Below are 17868 nucleotides of genomic sequence, written 5' to 3' on the forward strand. Positions count from 1 at the left end.
TCTTTACTTTTTAGTCACGTCACGCCGGTGTAGACGCGGTTTTAGCCTAAAAATATTGTTTTGGACAGCGCGGTTCTTCGAGTCAAAAAAAGTTGAGAACCACTGAACTACATCAATAACATGAGTCTTGCTTTATGAACGAATTAGATTAATCACCAGTGTTTATTCACATCATGCATTCATTCATATCCATTCAGCATCAAAATGTGAAAATTTAAATACAAACTAATGATATAGAGATTGAGGTTTAAGAGATCTGAGAGAGTGGCTTTTATCACGGAGGAGTAGTTATGAAAGAAGAAGATGGTTGACACCTTCCTGACATCACTGCAGTTCATCAAGCACTAGTCGGCAGCACTCCCCCACTTTAGCCGGATCAGAGACCCTGGCATATTTAGAAATCTGAGAGTTGACACCCAAAGATCGTGCAAGGTCCTTTGCGGTATTGTCCCCGGCCACTGTGGTCCCCAGGGCCACCAGCAGCCTGAAGACAGCCTCTTTGTCCTGTACGACTTCCAAGGCAGTGCTAGCCACTGACAAGCACTGTGCCTTGGCCTCGATCTCAGCAGGTTGACCGTACAACCTTCCGGCGTAGTTGAGCAACAGGGTAGCCAGTGCCACGTGGATGTTCTTGTTGCAGACGGCACGGAGGTCTCCGGCCCGGGAGAGGACCGTGTCCCGGTGCCCCAAGAGTAGAGCGCGGCCGTGGGACCCTGAGAAGCAGTTGCAGAGAGTGCGGAGCGCCAGCATCTGATTTGCAGGCCTGCCTTCGGGGGACATGAGACCCAGGAGATGGTTGCAAAGACTGGCACCCTCTGTCCCGCCACAAAGCTGGGCATTGACTTCAGGATGGCGCACAGCCAAGCGCAGGATGTCCAAAACAGGGAAGACGATGTCTGGGGAGGGAGACGATGACTCATTACTGATTGAACTTTACTATTGTAATTACTACGATCTGTTTGTTGGCCTATTTTGCCAGAGAAACAATCTAAGTTACATAAAAAGTTGATTTTCTACCCCTTGACTAAGTGCTAGTTGGACACAGTCTTAAAGCTACACTGTGTGATATTTTCCCCCATCTAGCGGTGAAAAGGTATATGACCATCAGTGAATATTAGTTTCTGTTCCTCTCAATTCTGATTTCGTTTTAACTCTTACGGTGGCCGATTTAGTCCAAGATTAACATGGCAATCCCCCTCTTCACATTCGACACGGTGCCATCGAGTGTTAAAATGCGAAAGGCGAAGCTTGAATTTATGGGTATGTCCCTCTTTGGCTAATGTACTTTTAAGATGGAGGAGCAACATGGGGACCAGCATACAAACCTCCCACCCGTATGTATTTTCAATGGCATATTATAAACTTACGAGAATACTTTATTGCTTGAAAGAAGTAAATATACATTAATGATTTATTTGAAAGAACTAAGTGTTTTTAGCTAAGAATAAACTAAAAAAGTTACACAGTGTAGCTTTAACATAGTTTAAATGCAACTGGCCCCAGATTCCGAATCACACCAGTCAGATCTGCAGTGTGTGTTCACTACTCACTACTCCTAATGTGTGTGCACTAACTTGGATTGGTTAAATGCCGAGGACAAGTTCATTAACAAGTTCACAAGTTAAACATTGTGTTACCATAAACATTGGTAATATTTAATTGTATATTTTTTAATGAAGTCATCTCAATGTCTTACCTTCTGGCCAGTGGCTAGTCCTCCAGAGAACACTGATCTGATCAGCTGTAGGCTGCTCCTGATTCTTTGGGTCTGCAACTAGGATTAACAACTTCTCCAGACGGTCCAATGCAGCGTCACTCAGCTTATGGTCCGCAGGAGCAGTGTTGTTCAGCTCCCGAAGCTTACCTATACGTAATATTGGGGAAATGTCAGGTGGCAATACAGGAGAGGTTATTGTCAGCAAGTATGACATTATAGATTGAGCAGCACCGGGTCTCCAGCGTGGCCTGGACCACTCAATCATGAGGACCACAGAGATGAAGTCAAAAACACTTTAAATGCATTCATATGATTTGCTGTATTGACATGGTACTCCAATATGCTTTACAGCAGGGATTTTTAATCATTAACTTGACTGTACTAAAACCATTTTTTAGTTGTCAAGGAGGCAACAATTTTCATTTTTATTTAGATTGATTTTAAAGTGATTAAATAACTAAAATTAAAAATATTAAATCTGCACTATGTAACTTTTCCGTCCGCTAGAGGGCGCCTATTCAAAACAAAGGTGTAGTTTGATGACCAAGTTTGAGCTCTGAATCTTGGGACGTGTGTTCTTCACCTCACAGCCGGTGGAAAATAATCAGGATAGGACTCGGGCAGAAATTATGTTGATGGATGCGATTATTAACGTTACTGTAGTATGAAGCAGAGCAGGACCGAGTGTTGAGGAGCTGAGCACGGCCGCTGGAGCGATTGTTATACAACACACTGCTCACGAGCAGCGGGACTTTTATTATGACGGAACACAGTCACCGGCGCCATTTTAAAATGATGTTATGACGTTACTCTGTGTGTGTCGATGCTGTGAATCTTCTTTCACACTGCTAAGAGTAAAGCTTCTGCAGAATAAAACCGTAAACCGAGGGTATCGCAGATATGACGCAACAGACAGGCGACTCCCTCAGATATCCCGGTTCATTGTTCTAATTTACAAATAGTTGGAAACATTTAGGATATTGTAAGAACTAAGCTGAACAAAATATATAACGCTGGCCTAATGATTTTTGGATATAAAATCCTACATACTGTAGTGCACCTTTAACAAAAACTTGAATAGTACATCAATAATAATAAAATAACACTGCTTCACAGAATATCATGTTATTACCATGGTACCGTGTCTTAAAAAAAAACTTTATGGCACTTTTTTTTGCCATTTTTCAGCCCACCCTGAAAGTCTGTGGCCCAACTTATATCTTAGAGCTGGAGCCGAGACTTTGACGAAGTCAAAATCTGATGTAAAAGTGTCACTTACCAAGAATCTGAGTAGTATTCGCCTGTTCAAACATAACTCCATCGGTATTTGGGAAAAATATGTTTGTTGTAGCTTTCTGGAGAGAGGAAGAGGAATAGGCACTGCCACCTGGAGAGGATTGAGAGGTAGTGAACATGAGAGATTATTAGTTGACATGATTTATGCGTGAGTTTGGCAGTTGTATTTGCACATATGCATATGCACATCTATGCATTTTACCAGTAAAAGGATCAGCTCCGCCTGAAGGCACTGTGCCTGGGGATTCTGAGCCGGGAATATACCGACCGGCTCCTGCACAAAAAAATACATACATCTCTCGTAAAGGACAAAAACCTTTGGTTTCGTATTAAAAAATAACTTGCTATTCAAAAAGACTTACCTGTGAAAGGATCAACCCCAAATCCTTGGCCGCCTACTGAACTTGGGATGTACCGCCCTGCACCTGAGAACACAAGAGGAATATTAAAGCTGCAAGCAGCGATGAAAGAGCCCTCTCACCCGTGTCACCGCCAAGGGCTTTAGGGAAACAGAGCACGGTGGATAATATGCATTTAAGTATATAAAAACAGGAGGACTTCATCAGTCACATTATTTTCGACACTTCCTGCTACAAGGTGGTGGCACTATGACTATAACTTAACTTTGGCATGTAGATGTCTTCAGGTATGTAATAAAACATATGATGTCTGATGGCAGACATTGTATGGTTGTGTTACAAGCATAGGCTGTTACATGTGTCTACCGAATTTTTTGTATGTGAAACATAGCGCAAATAGCACTTAATTGAAATGTTAAGGTTAAATTCAATCAAGTGTTCAAAATTAAGAGCTCAAGCCCATATTCCGTGTGCAAATTCAACAAAGAAATGTCAGTGCATTGACTTACACCTGAACTTTAAAGGGGACTCAAACTTCTTTTTAGTTGTGATATGAAAGTTGTGAGATGTATTTTTCATCATTAGTTTTGTTTTCATTTCTATACATGCAAGAGATAAACCTGTGAACTTTTATTTTGACAGAAACCGTAGTCAAACTTTTATTTTGGCGGAAAACAAGTTTAAAAAATGAGTCTCATTACAAATCTAGTGAAATACTGTAATCGTAAACTGTGCAATGGTGCTTATTACAGGTCCTTCTAAAAAAATTAGCATATGTGATAAAAGTTATTTTCCATAATGTAATGATAAAAATTAAACTTTCATATATTTTAGATTCATTGCACTCCAAGTGAAATATTTCAGGTCTTTTATTGTTTTAATACTGATGATTTTGGCATACAGCTCATGAAAACCAGAAATTCCTATCTCAAAAAATTAGCATTTCTCTAAACGAGCTATTAACCTAATCATCTGAATCAACTAATCAACTCTAAACACCTGCAAAAGATTCCTGAGGATTTTAAAAACTCCCAGCCTGGTTCATTACTCAAAACCGCAATCATGGGTAAGACTGCCGACCTGACTGTCCAGACGGCCATCATTGACACCCTCAAGCGAGAGGGTAAGACACAGAAAGAAATTTCTGAACGAATAGGCTGTTCCCAGAGTGCTGTATCAAGGTACCTCAGTGGGAAGTCTGTGGGAAGGAAAAAGTGTGGCAAAAAACGCTGCACAACGAGAAGAGGTGACCGGACTCTGAGGAAGACTGGAGAAGGACCGATTCCAGACCTTGGGGGACCTGCGGAAGCAGTGGACTGATTCTGGAGTAGAAACATCCAGACCCACCATGCACAGGCGTGTGCAGGAAATGGGCTACAGGTGCCGCATTCCCCAGGTCAAGCTACTTTTGGGCTACAGAGAAGCAGCACTGGACTGTTGCTCAGTGGTCCAAAGTACTTTTTTCGGATGAAAGCTAATTTTGCATGTCATTCAGAAATCAAGGTGCCAGAGTCTGGAGGAAGACTGAGGAGAAGGAAATGCCAAAATGCCTGAAGTCCAGTGTCAAGTACCCACAGTCAGTGATGGTCTGGGGTGCCATGTCTGCTGCTGGTGTTGGTCCACTGTGTTTTATCAAGGGCAGGGTCAATGCAGCTAGCTATCAGGAGATTTTGGAGCACTTCATGCTTCCATCTGCTGAAAAGCTTTATGGAGATGAAGATTTTGTTTTACAGCACGACCTGGCACCTGCTCACAGTGCCAAAACCACTGGTAAATGGTTTACTGACCATGGTATTACTGTGCTCAATTGGCCTCAACTCTCCTGACCTGAACCCCATAGAGAATCTGTGGGATATTGTGAAGAGAAAGTTGAGAGACGCAAGACCCAACACTCTGGATGAGCTTAAGGCCGCTATCGAAGCATCCTGGGCCTCCAGAACACCTCAGCAGTGTCACAGGCTCATCGCCTCCATGCCACGCCGCATTGAAGCAGTCATTTCTGCAAAAGGATTCCCAACCAAGTATTGAGTGCATAACTGAACTAAATAATTTGAAGGTTGACTTTTTTTGTATTAAAAACACTTTTCTTTTATTGTTCAGATGAAATATGTTAATTTGTTGAGATAGGAGTTTTCATGAGCTGTATGCCAAAATCATCAGTATTAAAACAATAAAATACCTGAAATATTTCAGTTGGTGGGCAATGAATCTAAAATATATGAAAGTTTAATTTTTATCATTACATTATGGAAAATAATGAACTTTTATCACATATGCTAGTTTTTTGAGAAGGACCTGTATGTTATTATGAGAAGTCTAGTTAATGAATATGACGCACTGAAATTATTTATGCCGGTCAATGTTGATATTGTGGCAGACGGCCACAGATAAATAAACGTATGGGAAACACTGGTACGTGAATATATACAACACCAGGCATTTATTCGTGATCCATTTACCTGTGAAGGGGTCTGTGACCGAGGCGGGGGCTGGCCCAAGAGTCTGGCCTTTAGTGTTTTCGATGATGAAATTAGCCACCTGATCCAAGAACATGGGGCTAAGGTCATTCTTCTCCAAGAAGTTGTGAGCTACTAGCCAAGGGTCATCAGTCACATTGTAAGGCAGCTTCATAGGTGGACCGCCCTCATTCACATCGATGGTGAAGACGAAGTCGTACTCCTTTAGGCAGAGAAAGCACAGAGGTTACAACATGATTGCAACTTGATTAGCTGTGGTTTAACCTCTGGTGAGTATCAACGTTGGACATTAAACAAAGATTCATTTCAAACCACTGACACACCATACAAAATACAATGTGACCAAAATCCTCTAATGTCTCACCTTGCCTTCATACATCACTCGCTTTGAACTTTGCTGAGAAGACCCGCCAACTACATCTCCAATCTTCACCCAGCGTTCATCACTCATGCTCCACTGATACGCTTCAACATTAGAGCCCTCCTTTATGAGCCGCGTCTGTCCATCACGATTCCCTAAAAATATACCATAATAAAGGGAGCAAACATTTAGATTTTATATAAATGTATAATATAAAATAATGTAATATAATACTTATATGCACACTAATATACATTACCTTTCAAAAGTGTGGGGTTTTGAAAATTTTTTTTTATCTTATGCTCAACAAGGCTGCATTGTTAAATATTATTCCATTTTAAAATGACTGTTTTCAATTTTAATTTATTTTCAAATTAATTTATTCCTGCAATGGCAAAGCTGAATTTTCAGTATCATTACTCCAGTCTTCAGTCACTTCAGAAATCAATATGCTAGTTTGCTGCTCAGGAAACATTTCCTATCAATTTTGATAACGGCTGCTTAACATTTTTTGTGGAAACTATACCTCTGCATATGCTGTGAGTTTGGGTTGCTTATAAAGTTCATCTGGGAGTGCAATGTGCACCATTTTATCAGATTAAGGGAAATAATTTATAAACCTACGCCAACACAGGACAATACATCAATATGTTTCTAAATAAGCAGTGTTCATCGCAATTTCAAAAAAAGTTTGTGTTTACATACATGCATTATATATATATATATATATATATATATATATATATATATATATATATATATATATATATACATGCAAATATTTATTAAATATATACATGCATTTGTGTGTATTCAGATATACATAATCATTATACACAAATATATATTATATTATATATTATGTAAACACAAACTTTTATTTTGGATGTGATTAATCACGATTAATCGTTTGAATGTCCTAATTTTAAAGGGATAGTTTACCCAAAAATGAAAATTGCCCCCGTTATTACTCACGTTCAAGTCATCCTAGGTGTATATGACATTCTTCTTTCAGACGAATAAAATTATATTATATACAGAGTTATATTAAAAAGGTCCTGGCTAACCCAAGCTTTATAATGACAGTGAATTGTTGTCCATAAAAGTGCATTTATCCATCATTTAACTGCTCCACATGGCTCCAGGGGGTTAATAAAGGCTTTCTGAAGCCAAGTGGCATGTCTGTGTAAGAAAAATATTCATATTTAATACTTTATAGATTAAATTAAAGGGTTACTTCAGTGATTAGCATATGGCTTTGTATCAGTAGAAACCCTGGAGTATATTCAAAGGATTGTGCTTTCCCCCCTCATATCCCCCTGAGACAAGAGATTTATGCAGTTTATTTCTGGAAAAATTCCTCCTATGACGCAAATTGACGATATTTGCATCATAGGAGGAATGTTTGCCCAAAGGCTAAAGACTACAGCCAGCAGAGGGAGCCATTTCCGCATGTTTTGAACCCGCGCATGGGGGATGGGAGATCACACTCAGAGCTCAGCTCGCAGCTACAGGCACTCATGTAAACGGAGCTATGGTGAGCAATGTAAGTCTTTTAACTTCTCAAATTAATTTCTATGAAAGTTAAGCTTGCACAGGCATGAACTGAAACGCGCCAGACTGAACTCGCGTTGTGAATGTATGCTGCGAGTGTAGTCGCGATTACCTCAGCTGTCATCACAAGAGCTCATTCAGCTCATGTATCTGACTTCTGCAGTTAGTGCTCAGTGCTGTGATACTCGAGCGGTGACTCACTCATTATATTGAACAGACACGTTCAGTTTTTAATTGTAGTGTCTTCTCCAACTCAGTCAAAGTAATCCAGTAGCGGTGGCTTTGGGAATGGCCTCACAGGGCAGCGAAGCATTCTGGGAATTGTAGTCTTTCATCCCCATGAGACAAAAATACATTTTCTGTCTTTTCTCAGTCTAGAAGGCACCAAATTCAAAAATAGTTTTGCATGTCTACTACATTGATGTCCCAGTTTAAATACGGATTCATCTTCCCAGCGCTGAAGTACCCCTTTAACTAGTTTCTGGTGGTCAGCGGTAGGCAACTCGACTTGCGCTAAAAGAGTAACCCTTGACGCGATGTACAGGAGCAGAGCATGCTTTGAAGCCTCTTGTGGATAGGGCTAGGCAACAAATTTAAGCCCCTCTTATATAAAAATATTCCTCCATTTCTCTTTAAAAATTCTCGTTTTAGACTTCTAGTTCATGACCAGTGTTTTGTTTTGCTCTATCTTCAGCACATCTGAGTTGGTCAATATGCATGTGTCAAGGGTTACTCTTTTGCCAAACTCGACTTGCGTAACGCTGACACAGGGCTCTACGCTAACTTTTTTGTTGAGGAGCAATTGTGCTCCTAAAAAAAATGTTTTAGGAGCACAGACAAAAATTTAGGAGCACTTTCTAATCCATCAAACGTATTCCAATTATAACTTTCCCATTACAGGACATATGTATCCCTTTTATCCATCTTAATAAATTCATGCAAAATCTGTCAATTTCTTAAATTAAAATAGAAAAGTTGTTTTTAAAATGTTAATTTAAACAATAAATTCAGTGAGAACAATTAGACACAATCAGACTGTTTCCAATCAAAATGAGATATGCATCAAAATATCCATCTTTGCACTGCAGAAGTGGCACAAGCTCAATCTGAAGTGGGATTTAGACACATTTACATGTGTAAATAATGTTGAATGAATGTTTTACATGTAAGTTTTTGAATTTAGAAATATGTACAAATGAAACTTTAAAAGTTTAATATTTTATATAAAAAGTCCATGCAAAGTATAAATATGAAAATAAAACCGGCAGTAGGTGGCGGCAATTCATTCAGTCAATAGTTCAAAACACAGATTCATTTGAATCGAATCCCTTGGAGACGTGAATCAGTTCTGGTGTGGCTTTGATTTTTTACCAAATAGACAGTGTTGTGGCTAAAACATTGTTACTTAATATCAACTTGTCTATTGGACTTTTGTACAAGATCAGTATCACATATGCAATCAATTACTCTGAGCAATAGTAAGCCTTAGTAAGCCTCTGGCGCGTCTAGCGGAAGAACATTGCAGCCGGATCTACTTCTCTCTGTTTGTGTCTATGGCGAGTCGCGAAGGTACTGTGCTAATCCGCAGCGGGATTTATGATGTGTTGTGTACCATAGTGTTTCAGGATAAGACAAAAACACGGTTTGTAAAAAAAAAATCTTCATGATATACTGTCTCAATTTACATATAGTAACTTTTTAAATGTATTATTAATACATTATTTTTTGATGGCATTTTTGCCCCTAAGCATCCGTTAAATTCTGAGCTTGTTTATGATAATCCAAATGTGGTATTTCCAGTTCATTTAGATTTGTCTGTAAATCATCATCGTGTGGCGTCTGATTAGTGTGCATGGCTGCGTCGTCACACTCGTTTCACCTCGTAAACAGTCGTTGTTTGAAGTGTAGTCCATCCGTCACACACTTTTTTGCACTTATTCTGCTGGCTGAAGGCATGAAAAGCAGTTGATTGCAGTAGGAAACGTAGTCTAACAGTTTCTCAGTGTTGATGCACTTTGGGAGTTGTAGTTTTTTTTCTGATTGTATTACACATCTATTCATGAGAATCGATGGGGTCACTCGCACCGGTGCGCCTAAATATTTTTTCACTGTGGCACGCAGTAATTTTCAGGCGTAAATGTAGAGCCCTGTGACAGCAGGAAGCTAGTTATTTTAGTCTATAAAGTTTTACATATGGATATTTTTCTTACACAAACATGCCACTTCACTTCAGAAGGCCTTTGTTAACCCCCTAGAGCCATGTGGAGCAGTTATATGATGGATAGATGCACTTTTATGGACTGGCTATCATCAGACCAAGCTCAGTCTTTTAAGATTGACCATTGGTCTGGGGAGCTCTGCATTTTCTACTGCACAAGAGGCGTGATCGACGGGCATAGTTCAAATGACTCTGTACGCAACTGGATAGTCTTTCAACCAATCAGACCAATGATCCATTGCTTCTATATCCGTCATTGTGTGATAGTGAAACAGCAGCGATGCATAAAAATTCTATAAAAAGGACTTTAAATATGTTTTTGAAGTGGAAGAGAACCCATCCATCAGGCTGCAAGTAACGTTAAGACTTTTCCTGCGCGAGGATGAAAGACGCGCAGCAGAACATGAGGAGGACGAAGAGGAGCTGTACAATAATGAACTTGTTGTAGTGGCTGGCGCGAGTGATGAGGAGTTTACAGGGAGAGATGAAGAGGTGGAGGAAACTGAGGAGGACGAGGATTGAACAGCATTGGAGGATTTTTTAGAGACAGGAATGGTTAAACTTTGGAGCGGTAAGGTGTCTGTTGCCATTTGTTATGAATCAATAACCTAATTATCACCGTGTATGGTTAAGTGTTTACAATGCACTTCTGGTAGCCTATGTTTGCTATGTATTTGTTACCATATTTCTACACTGGAATTTAGCCTGAATTACCAGTATTTGTTGTTAATGTTCTGTATGCATACCTTAATGTTATGGTAACTGTACGTTTTCAATAAATGAACCTAGTATTTTATAGGTTAAAATAGACAAAAAAAACTAATTTTTATTCATTCTACTGGTAGTTTGATTTGCTCAAATAGAAATTGAGGCCTGCCTCTAATTCTGGCCTCCTTCCAATAAAGGCCTGGACCGCGATGCGCTTGAGTAAAATAGAGGCCCGGGCCTATATTAGAGGATTTATGGTAAATAATTGGCTAACTTCCATTTTTGGGTGAACTATCCCTTTAAGTCACTTTAAAAACTACTGTTTGCTTGGGTATATTCTTATTATCACAACAAAATATCCGATTGCTCGAATAATCATTAAAATAATCGACTGATTAAATTACCAGAATAATTGTTAGTGACAGCCTTAATTCAGTATTTTCAAAACCCCATACTCTTGAATGGTAGTGTATTTTATGTTTATATTTTTAATTCAAACTAAAGATCCATTATAAACAAACACATCTGCTTAATGTTCTTTGAAACACTGCATGTGTACAAGGCATACCTGGTTCACTGAGGTGTTCTCTTCCAGGTAAGTCCTCTATCTTGATGTCGCCCAAGTCTCCAGTCTTGGGATCGATGATTGCTTTGGAGAGCTCATCCTCAAAAGCCTGCAGGTCCTGAGCACTTGCTACACGCTCTTCGCTCTCAGTGAACACACGGATAATGCCATCGCTTCAGAGAAATGTGATATGCTCAGCTCATGCAGGCTAATAAATAGCAACTAGTTAAGATAGATAAACCAGAAATAGTCTGTATACCTGGCTCCCACAGCAATGTCTCCATTAGGGAGAATACAGCAGCACCACACTGACTGGGCGGGAAGACGGATAGTCTGGGAACATTCCCCCTTCCTCCAGACCCTCACTGTCCTGTCCTCTCCTGTGCTTATGAAGTCTATGACAGGAAAAGGAAATAAGACAATATGGGAGATTTTATGCACAAAAATGTACCAAACATATGACAGAACTAAAGGTAATCACCTTGTCCGTTAGGGAAGACAGCAAGGCTGTAGATATAGTTAGTATGACCGTAGTAAACCTGCACGCATTCACCCGTCACCAACCACCGTCTTATACTGGCATCATTACTGCAGGAGAAAAACTCCACCTCATTTATCACCGCGAGCCCTCGAACACAGTCCTCGTGACCTACAGGACACACATTTCAAATATCTCACACACCGAGTCACAAACTTTACAAATGGTGACCCCTTCTGGAGAGCTTTTAAAACTAAACAAGAGCCAGAGATTCTATAGCCAGCATCAAACTATTGTCTTGTTGTCAAATTAGAGGTATCATTTGCACCAATGTACCAGTGTAGGTGTTTTCACAGCGACCAGCTTTCCATAACTTGATGGTCTTGTCAGCTGATCCAGACAGCATTAAGCCCTGCTCTGGTAAAATGAGCACCGCCCATACAGCAGCGGTGTGTCCCTGAGGAGCAGAAATAACAGAGGAAACCAGTCAGCACATATTCAAACTGCACTGAAATCGATCGCAGGCGATATGAGCGTATTAGGTGTGGTTTTGTAGCTGTCAGATTAGAAACTAAAACTGAAGCTCTCTATGTATTTCACTCATCTTAGTTCATATGTACATTTCTCAAGCTTGCTTTTTCCATTAGATCGAAAGATCTGGAAAAAAAAGCCCATACATTTACCCACCTATAAACCTACCCTTTGAAGAAATGACGGAAAAGGTCAAAAGTGGACAAAAGAGATGGATTAAAACACCATGTGTAAACAGGAATGTGTCTCCCTTGTCTACTAGGGTGGCAGTGGCTCAGTGGTTCATGTAGGTTGTCTACAAACCGGAAGGTTGGAGGTTCTATCCCCGGTTTCACCTGACCAAGTTTCAAGCTGAAATGTGCTTTACATGGCTGACATCGCCATCAGTGTATGAATGAATGGGTGAATGTGAGGCAATATGAAAAGCACTTTGGTGGCCATGGGTTGGTTGAAAGTGCTATATAAATGCAGTCCATGTATCATTTATTTACCATTTACTTCTGATCCAATCCACCAAAACGCATCTTAATACTAGGTTTAAACGGACAAAGAGACAGTGTGTGTTTGTGTGTGTGTGTGTGTGGGGGGGGGGGGGGGGGGGGGGATATTTAAGAAAAGCTGTGGTGTAGGACTTGTCTGGCTATCACCAGACCAAGCCCAATTTAAAATTGAACATTGGTCAGGGGAGTCTGCTCTGTATTTTCTACTGCACAAGAGGCGGGATCAACAAGCATTATTTGAATGACTCTATGCGATTGGTTGGTCCTTTCAACCAATCAGACCACAAGAGGCATGATCAGCAGGCAACAAACCATCTATCTGTCATCGTTAAACCCACCAATAGTGCGCCAGGTAGATAAGCCAGTCTGTGATTGGTTCCCGCAAAAGTGTAACAGAAGCAGTAGAAATGAATGTACCGGTTTCCTGACTGAGTTGCCGGGCGAAATCAAATCGCTGGCAGATCAGGCTGGGTTTACCCAGTCTAGTGTAGGACTGCACGATTTGTGGGGAAAAAAAACATTCACTGATAAAAACTGTGATTGCAAATGCACAAAAAAAAAACTCCAGGTCCAATTTGGAAACATTTACAAAAATTATATAATGAGAATGTACAACATGAATCTATTTTCCAAACCGTGTTTTTGTCACCCTGAATCATTATGTTACACTTATAATAAGTGTTTTTTTTGGGGGGGACTATTTCAGGCCAGACTGGTAGGAACTGCTGCGGAGGAGCACAGTCCCTGCGTGACTTGCCTTAGACATAAACAGAGAGAAGTAGATCCGGCTGTAATGTTCTTCCGCAAAACGCATTCTGTTTATAAACTGCTAGAGTGCAAAAAGTTACAGACTGCAGCTTTAAGCAAACTAAATTATTAAACTGTAAAATACAATTTTAATTATTAATAAATTAAAAATGTATTAATAAAACATTTATTTTACAGTGAAACTGTATTAATCTTTATTTTTAAACAATAAACCAAAGCTTTTATTTTCCAAAATAACAAAATTTGGTTTCATTACGTTTATTTCAATAGTGAAGCCCTACTGTGGTGAAGAGAACCCCACCATTTTACCTGTAAAGTCATCATGCACTTCTCTCCGAGCCAGACTTTGGCTGTGGTGTCCCATGAGCCACTCAGTATTGTGCCAAACTTGCCAGCAGAGAGTGTGCAGACTGCAAACACACAAAAACACCAGGAATGGCAACAGAAATCATTCCAGTAGCTTTTCAAGAACATCTGCATGCAGTTAAACCACTGTAACACATAACTTGCAGTGGATAGTACCTGTGTTTTTGTGACCCTTGAGAGTGAATAGAGGGTCTGGTCGGTCTAGAGAAAACACACAGATGTTGTTGTCGTGTCCTCCAGTGGCGATGAGCCCTCGGGGATATGTTTCATTCGGAGCGATGATACACACACAAGAGACAAAGTTTGAGTGGCCGTTCATACAGAGCATCTCAGTAAAGGCTTGGTTTTCACTGCAACAAAATACAGAAGAGTTAGCGATGTTAGCAGTGTTTATGCCATTTTTAATAGTAATTTACTTTATATATTTAAAATTTTAGCATTTATATACACAATACTGTTCAAAAGTCTGAGGTTTGGTGGTAAGAAGTTTTAAAGAAGTGTCTTAGTCAGCAAGGCTACATTTATTTGAGAGAGAAAATACAGTAAAAAAATTAAAGTAATATTGTGAATTATATATATATATATATATATATATATATATATATATATATATATATATATATATATATATATATATATAACATTTGAGCTGTGATATCATTTAGGACTATTTGTTTTACTTAGATTTTGGTTCACCCAAAAATGACAATTCTGCCAATGTAAGTTATGACAAAAGGCAAAATGACACCCTCGGTCAGGGTGACTGTATGGAAAAAGATGCAGAAAGAAAGCCATACGGGTTTGTAACAATGATATAGTGAGTAAAATCATGTCTTATTCATTTCGGGTGAACTAACGTTATCCCTTTAATGTTACAATAGTGGATTACAATCTATTGATCGGTCGCTGTCAGCAATCCCAGACCGGTCAGTTTCATTTCAGATATTAAGCTCATGAGTTAACAAAATTCACTTGATTTACCAGCCCATCTCAATACATAAACTCTACAAACTATTTACCACTCATCTTAGTAACCAACGAAAACAAAAGCAACCCCGGTATTATAGACAGCAAGGAGGAAGCTGCTGGTGATGTACCTTGGGTTTGGTACCCAGACCCGTGCGGTTCGGTCTCTGGACACGGACACAAAGGCTCCGTCGGGATATGCGGCAGCGGCGAGACCCCTGACATCCATCTCGTGCGCGGGGAGAGAGCAGCGCAGTCTGTATGTGTTACTACCGGACATTATTACTGATGAAAGACAGCGATCACTACACACACTGACACAGCAACACTACACACACAGCATGACGGGAAAACAGTCGACAACATAAAAGTCCAGCATCAATTGATGTGCTGCTATACCGTTAGCACGCAATTTAACATTTTACGAGTATAATAGCATATTCATGTAAATTATATTTAAAATTATAATAATTGTGTATATAGACTTCCAATATTTAACTGTTGACTAACAGAAGACTTTTAACTTGTTTTTAATATGTGAACTTTACCCCGGAAAGGCTTAATTGAGTTGATTTTTGTCCTCGGATGAGTTGAATCTAAGAAAATCATGTCCACAAATAAGAGGATAACGCTCATATTTGGAGGCTTTATTGCAGCTATTGCTGTGGCTTTTTATCCAATATTTTTCCATCCTCTCACTCACACTGAAGACTACAGTAAGTCTTTATCACTGACATTAGTCACTATGACACTGCACATGTGTTGTTGTTAGTAAAGTTATGCAATCTAAAATAGATTCACGTTCTATTATATTGCATTTTGTGAACCAGTAGTCTTATAATCAGTTTATCAGTTTCGGTTTAGGTAGTGGAAACATTAATGCAAATAATATACATATGATTATTACTGTTTTATTGTGATGGAAAAATACGTCACTGTACAATGTGTTGCTGTCTGTAATCTACGCTGAATTAAATTTAAAAAAATGTTATTTTATTAAATATTTGATTAAAGTAATGAGGAACACCAACGTGATTATTAACATTAATTAAATAAAATAAACATGTACTGAAATTATATATATTGTTTGGTAATTTAAGTACTAAAATAAAATAATAACATTAAAACTAAATTAAAGCTATATACATAGACATTAAAAATACTGTAACTCAAATTAAAATACATATGAAAATAAAACCTAATTCAAAATTACAACATGTTTAAATAGTATTTTCAAATATCCCTGAACACCACTGAAATTCATTTTTAAAAATCGTTGTTAGTTTGTAAAAAAAAAAAAAAAAAAAAAAAAAAAAGGAAATCAGGCAAACAAACAGAAAACCCAAAATGTAAAGGTCTTGTATTTGTAAGATTCATCCGATAAAAAGTTTAACGTCAGTTTTCCCCCCCCAGTCAATTTTTGTAAATGTGTTTACAGAGCAGGTCCAGAAGATGAATCGAGCTGGAGTCAATCAAGCAGATGTGCAGCCTGTTGGTAAGTCATGTTCACTCTTTATGACATCTGTCAAGTGTTGAGGGGGTTTGATTTATTATACTGTTAGCAAGTAGGACTAGGACTGTAAACATAAATGTGATATGACATCACACATTTGATCAGAGGTGGACAGTAACTAAGTACATTTACTTGAGTACTGTACTTAAGTACACTTTTTGAGTATCTGTACTTTACTCGAGTATTTTTTTCTGGAAATTTATGAATTTAACTTCACTACATTTGAAAGACAAATATCGTACTTTTTACTCCACTACATTTCTATCAAGGTCCTCAAAGTCAAAAGTCGTTTCTGTAGCAGCTTTGAAAGTCAGAGTGGATGATTTTTCTTCTTTATAAAGTATTTGGATTTTTGCAGAAAAATCTTGTAGGGTCACGTGATGTTCAAGGATTTCCTAGCATTTTTTGAACACTGATTTATAGTTTATAGCAAAAATGAAAGAAGATGGATGTCAGAATGTTCATAAAGTAATAATACGTTGACATAAAAAAGGACATTTTTAATTCTTAATGTACTTTTGAAAACAAATACTTCTGTACTTTTACTTAAGTAAAAATCAATTTTTACAACTTTAACTTGTAGTAATATTTAAATAAATACTTGGAGTAATATTTAAACAATAGTATTAATACTTTTACTCAAGTAATGAAGTTGTGTACTTCGTCCACCTCTGCATGTGATTTATAGTTTGAAGCTTTAAGTAGGATCATTTAGTTTCAGGAATGCAGATCTAGTACATTGCCTACTACATATTTGCATTAGGCACATATGAATGATATTTAACAGACATTAGATTCATTATGACTGTCATGTTATGTCTTATTTCAATTAGGTGTGAAGATCTGGTCTGATCCCTACAAGCCAAAATCATGATTCCAGTGATACATGTGTGGATGAAAACGGAATGAATTAACATGACTGATGTATCACTCAGTAAGGATTGAGTATTTGTGATTCACCTACAAATAACTCTTTGCTACAATGCATCAAATGAGGCTTTAAGGATTTTCTTGTGTTGCTTAAAAATGTTGCACTTAAAAAAATAGTATGTTCATGAATTTATTTAATTGTAATGAATTATATCTGGTGTATTTAAGGAATGGCATAGTGTTCTCTTTCTATTCTTAATAAAATATCTTGAACTGTTCCTCAACCTGCCTATTTGTTTCACCAAATAATTGACCACTAGATGGCGGTCCCTTCATCTTGTGGGAAGAATATTATCAGACCTTTAGTTATCCATTCATGAACACTACAGCAGAATCTTAACTTTGCTTGGTTCAAATCTGACACAAAAACTTTGTTTTCCATTAGTTTAGCTATTTACACACAGGATACTTTTTTGTTACATTTTTTGACCAAAAAAAAAAAAAAAAAACTTTACCAAATTGTATTTAAAATATGTTTATTTCATACCAAATATACTACATGAACATACTTACTGACACATCGCTTGAGACATACTGGTATAAATATTATAATTAAACTTT

General features: G+C 38.3%; 2 protein-coding genes across 2 annotated transcripts; one reads left to right on the plus strand and one right to left on the minus strand.

The window, feature by feature from the left end:
• Positions 1-131: 131 nt before the first annotated feature.
• Positions 132-15207, minus strand: plaa (phospholipase A2-activating protein). Its single transcript, XM_067437332.1, has 14 exons — positions 14996-15207; positions 14055-14248; positions 13842-13942; positions 12070-12190; positions 11737-11904; positions 11515-11650; positions 11259-11428; positions 6214-6365; positions 5832-6051; positions 3376-3438; positions 3216-3287; positions 2997-3104; positions 1697-1864; positions 132-896 (listed from the first exon to the last, which is right to left on the minus strand). Exons 1-14 carry the CDS (start codon positions 15142-15144, stop codon positions 325-327), a joined length of 2394 nt encoding a protein of 797 aa, XP_067293433.1. The 5' UTR covers positions 15145-15207; the 3' UTR covers positions 132-324.
• Positions 15208-15418: 211 nt separating this feature from the next.
• On the plus strand, positions 15419-17531 carry smim20 (small integral membrane protein 20). Its single transcript, XM_067449519.1, has 3 exons — positions 15419-15580; positions 16303-16359; positions 17211-17531. The coding sequence occupies exons 1-3, from the start codon at positions 15472-15474 to the stop codon at positions 17249-17251; spliced, it is 207 nt and encodes a 68-aa protein (XP_067305620.1). The 5' UTR covers positions 15419-15471; the 3' UTR covers positions 17252-17531.
• Positions 17532-17868: the final 337 nt, after the last annotated feature.

This window comes from Pseudorasbora parva, chromosome 1 (genome assembly GCF_024679245.1).
Source record: "Pseudorasbora parva isolate DD20220531a chromosome 1, ASM2467924v1, whole genome shotgun sequence".
Classification (NCBI taxonomy): Eukaryota; Metazoa; Chordata; class Actinopteri; order Cypriniformes; family Gobionidae; genus Pseudorasbora; species Pseudorasbora parva.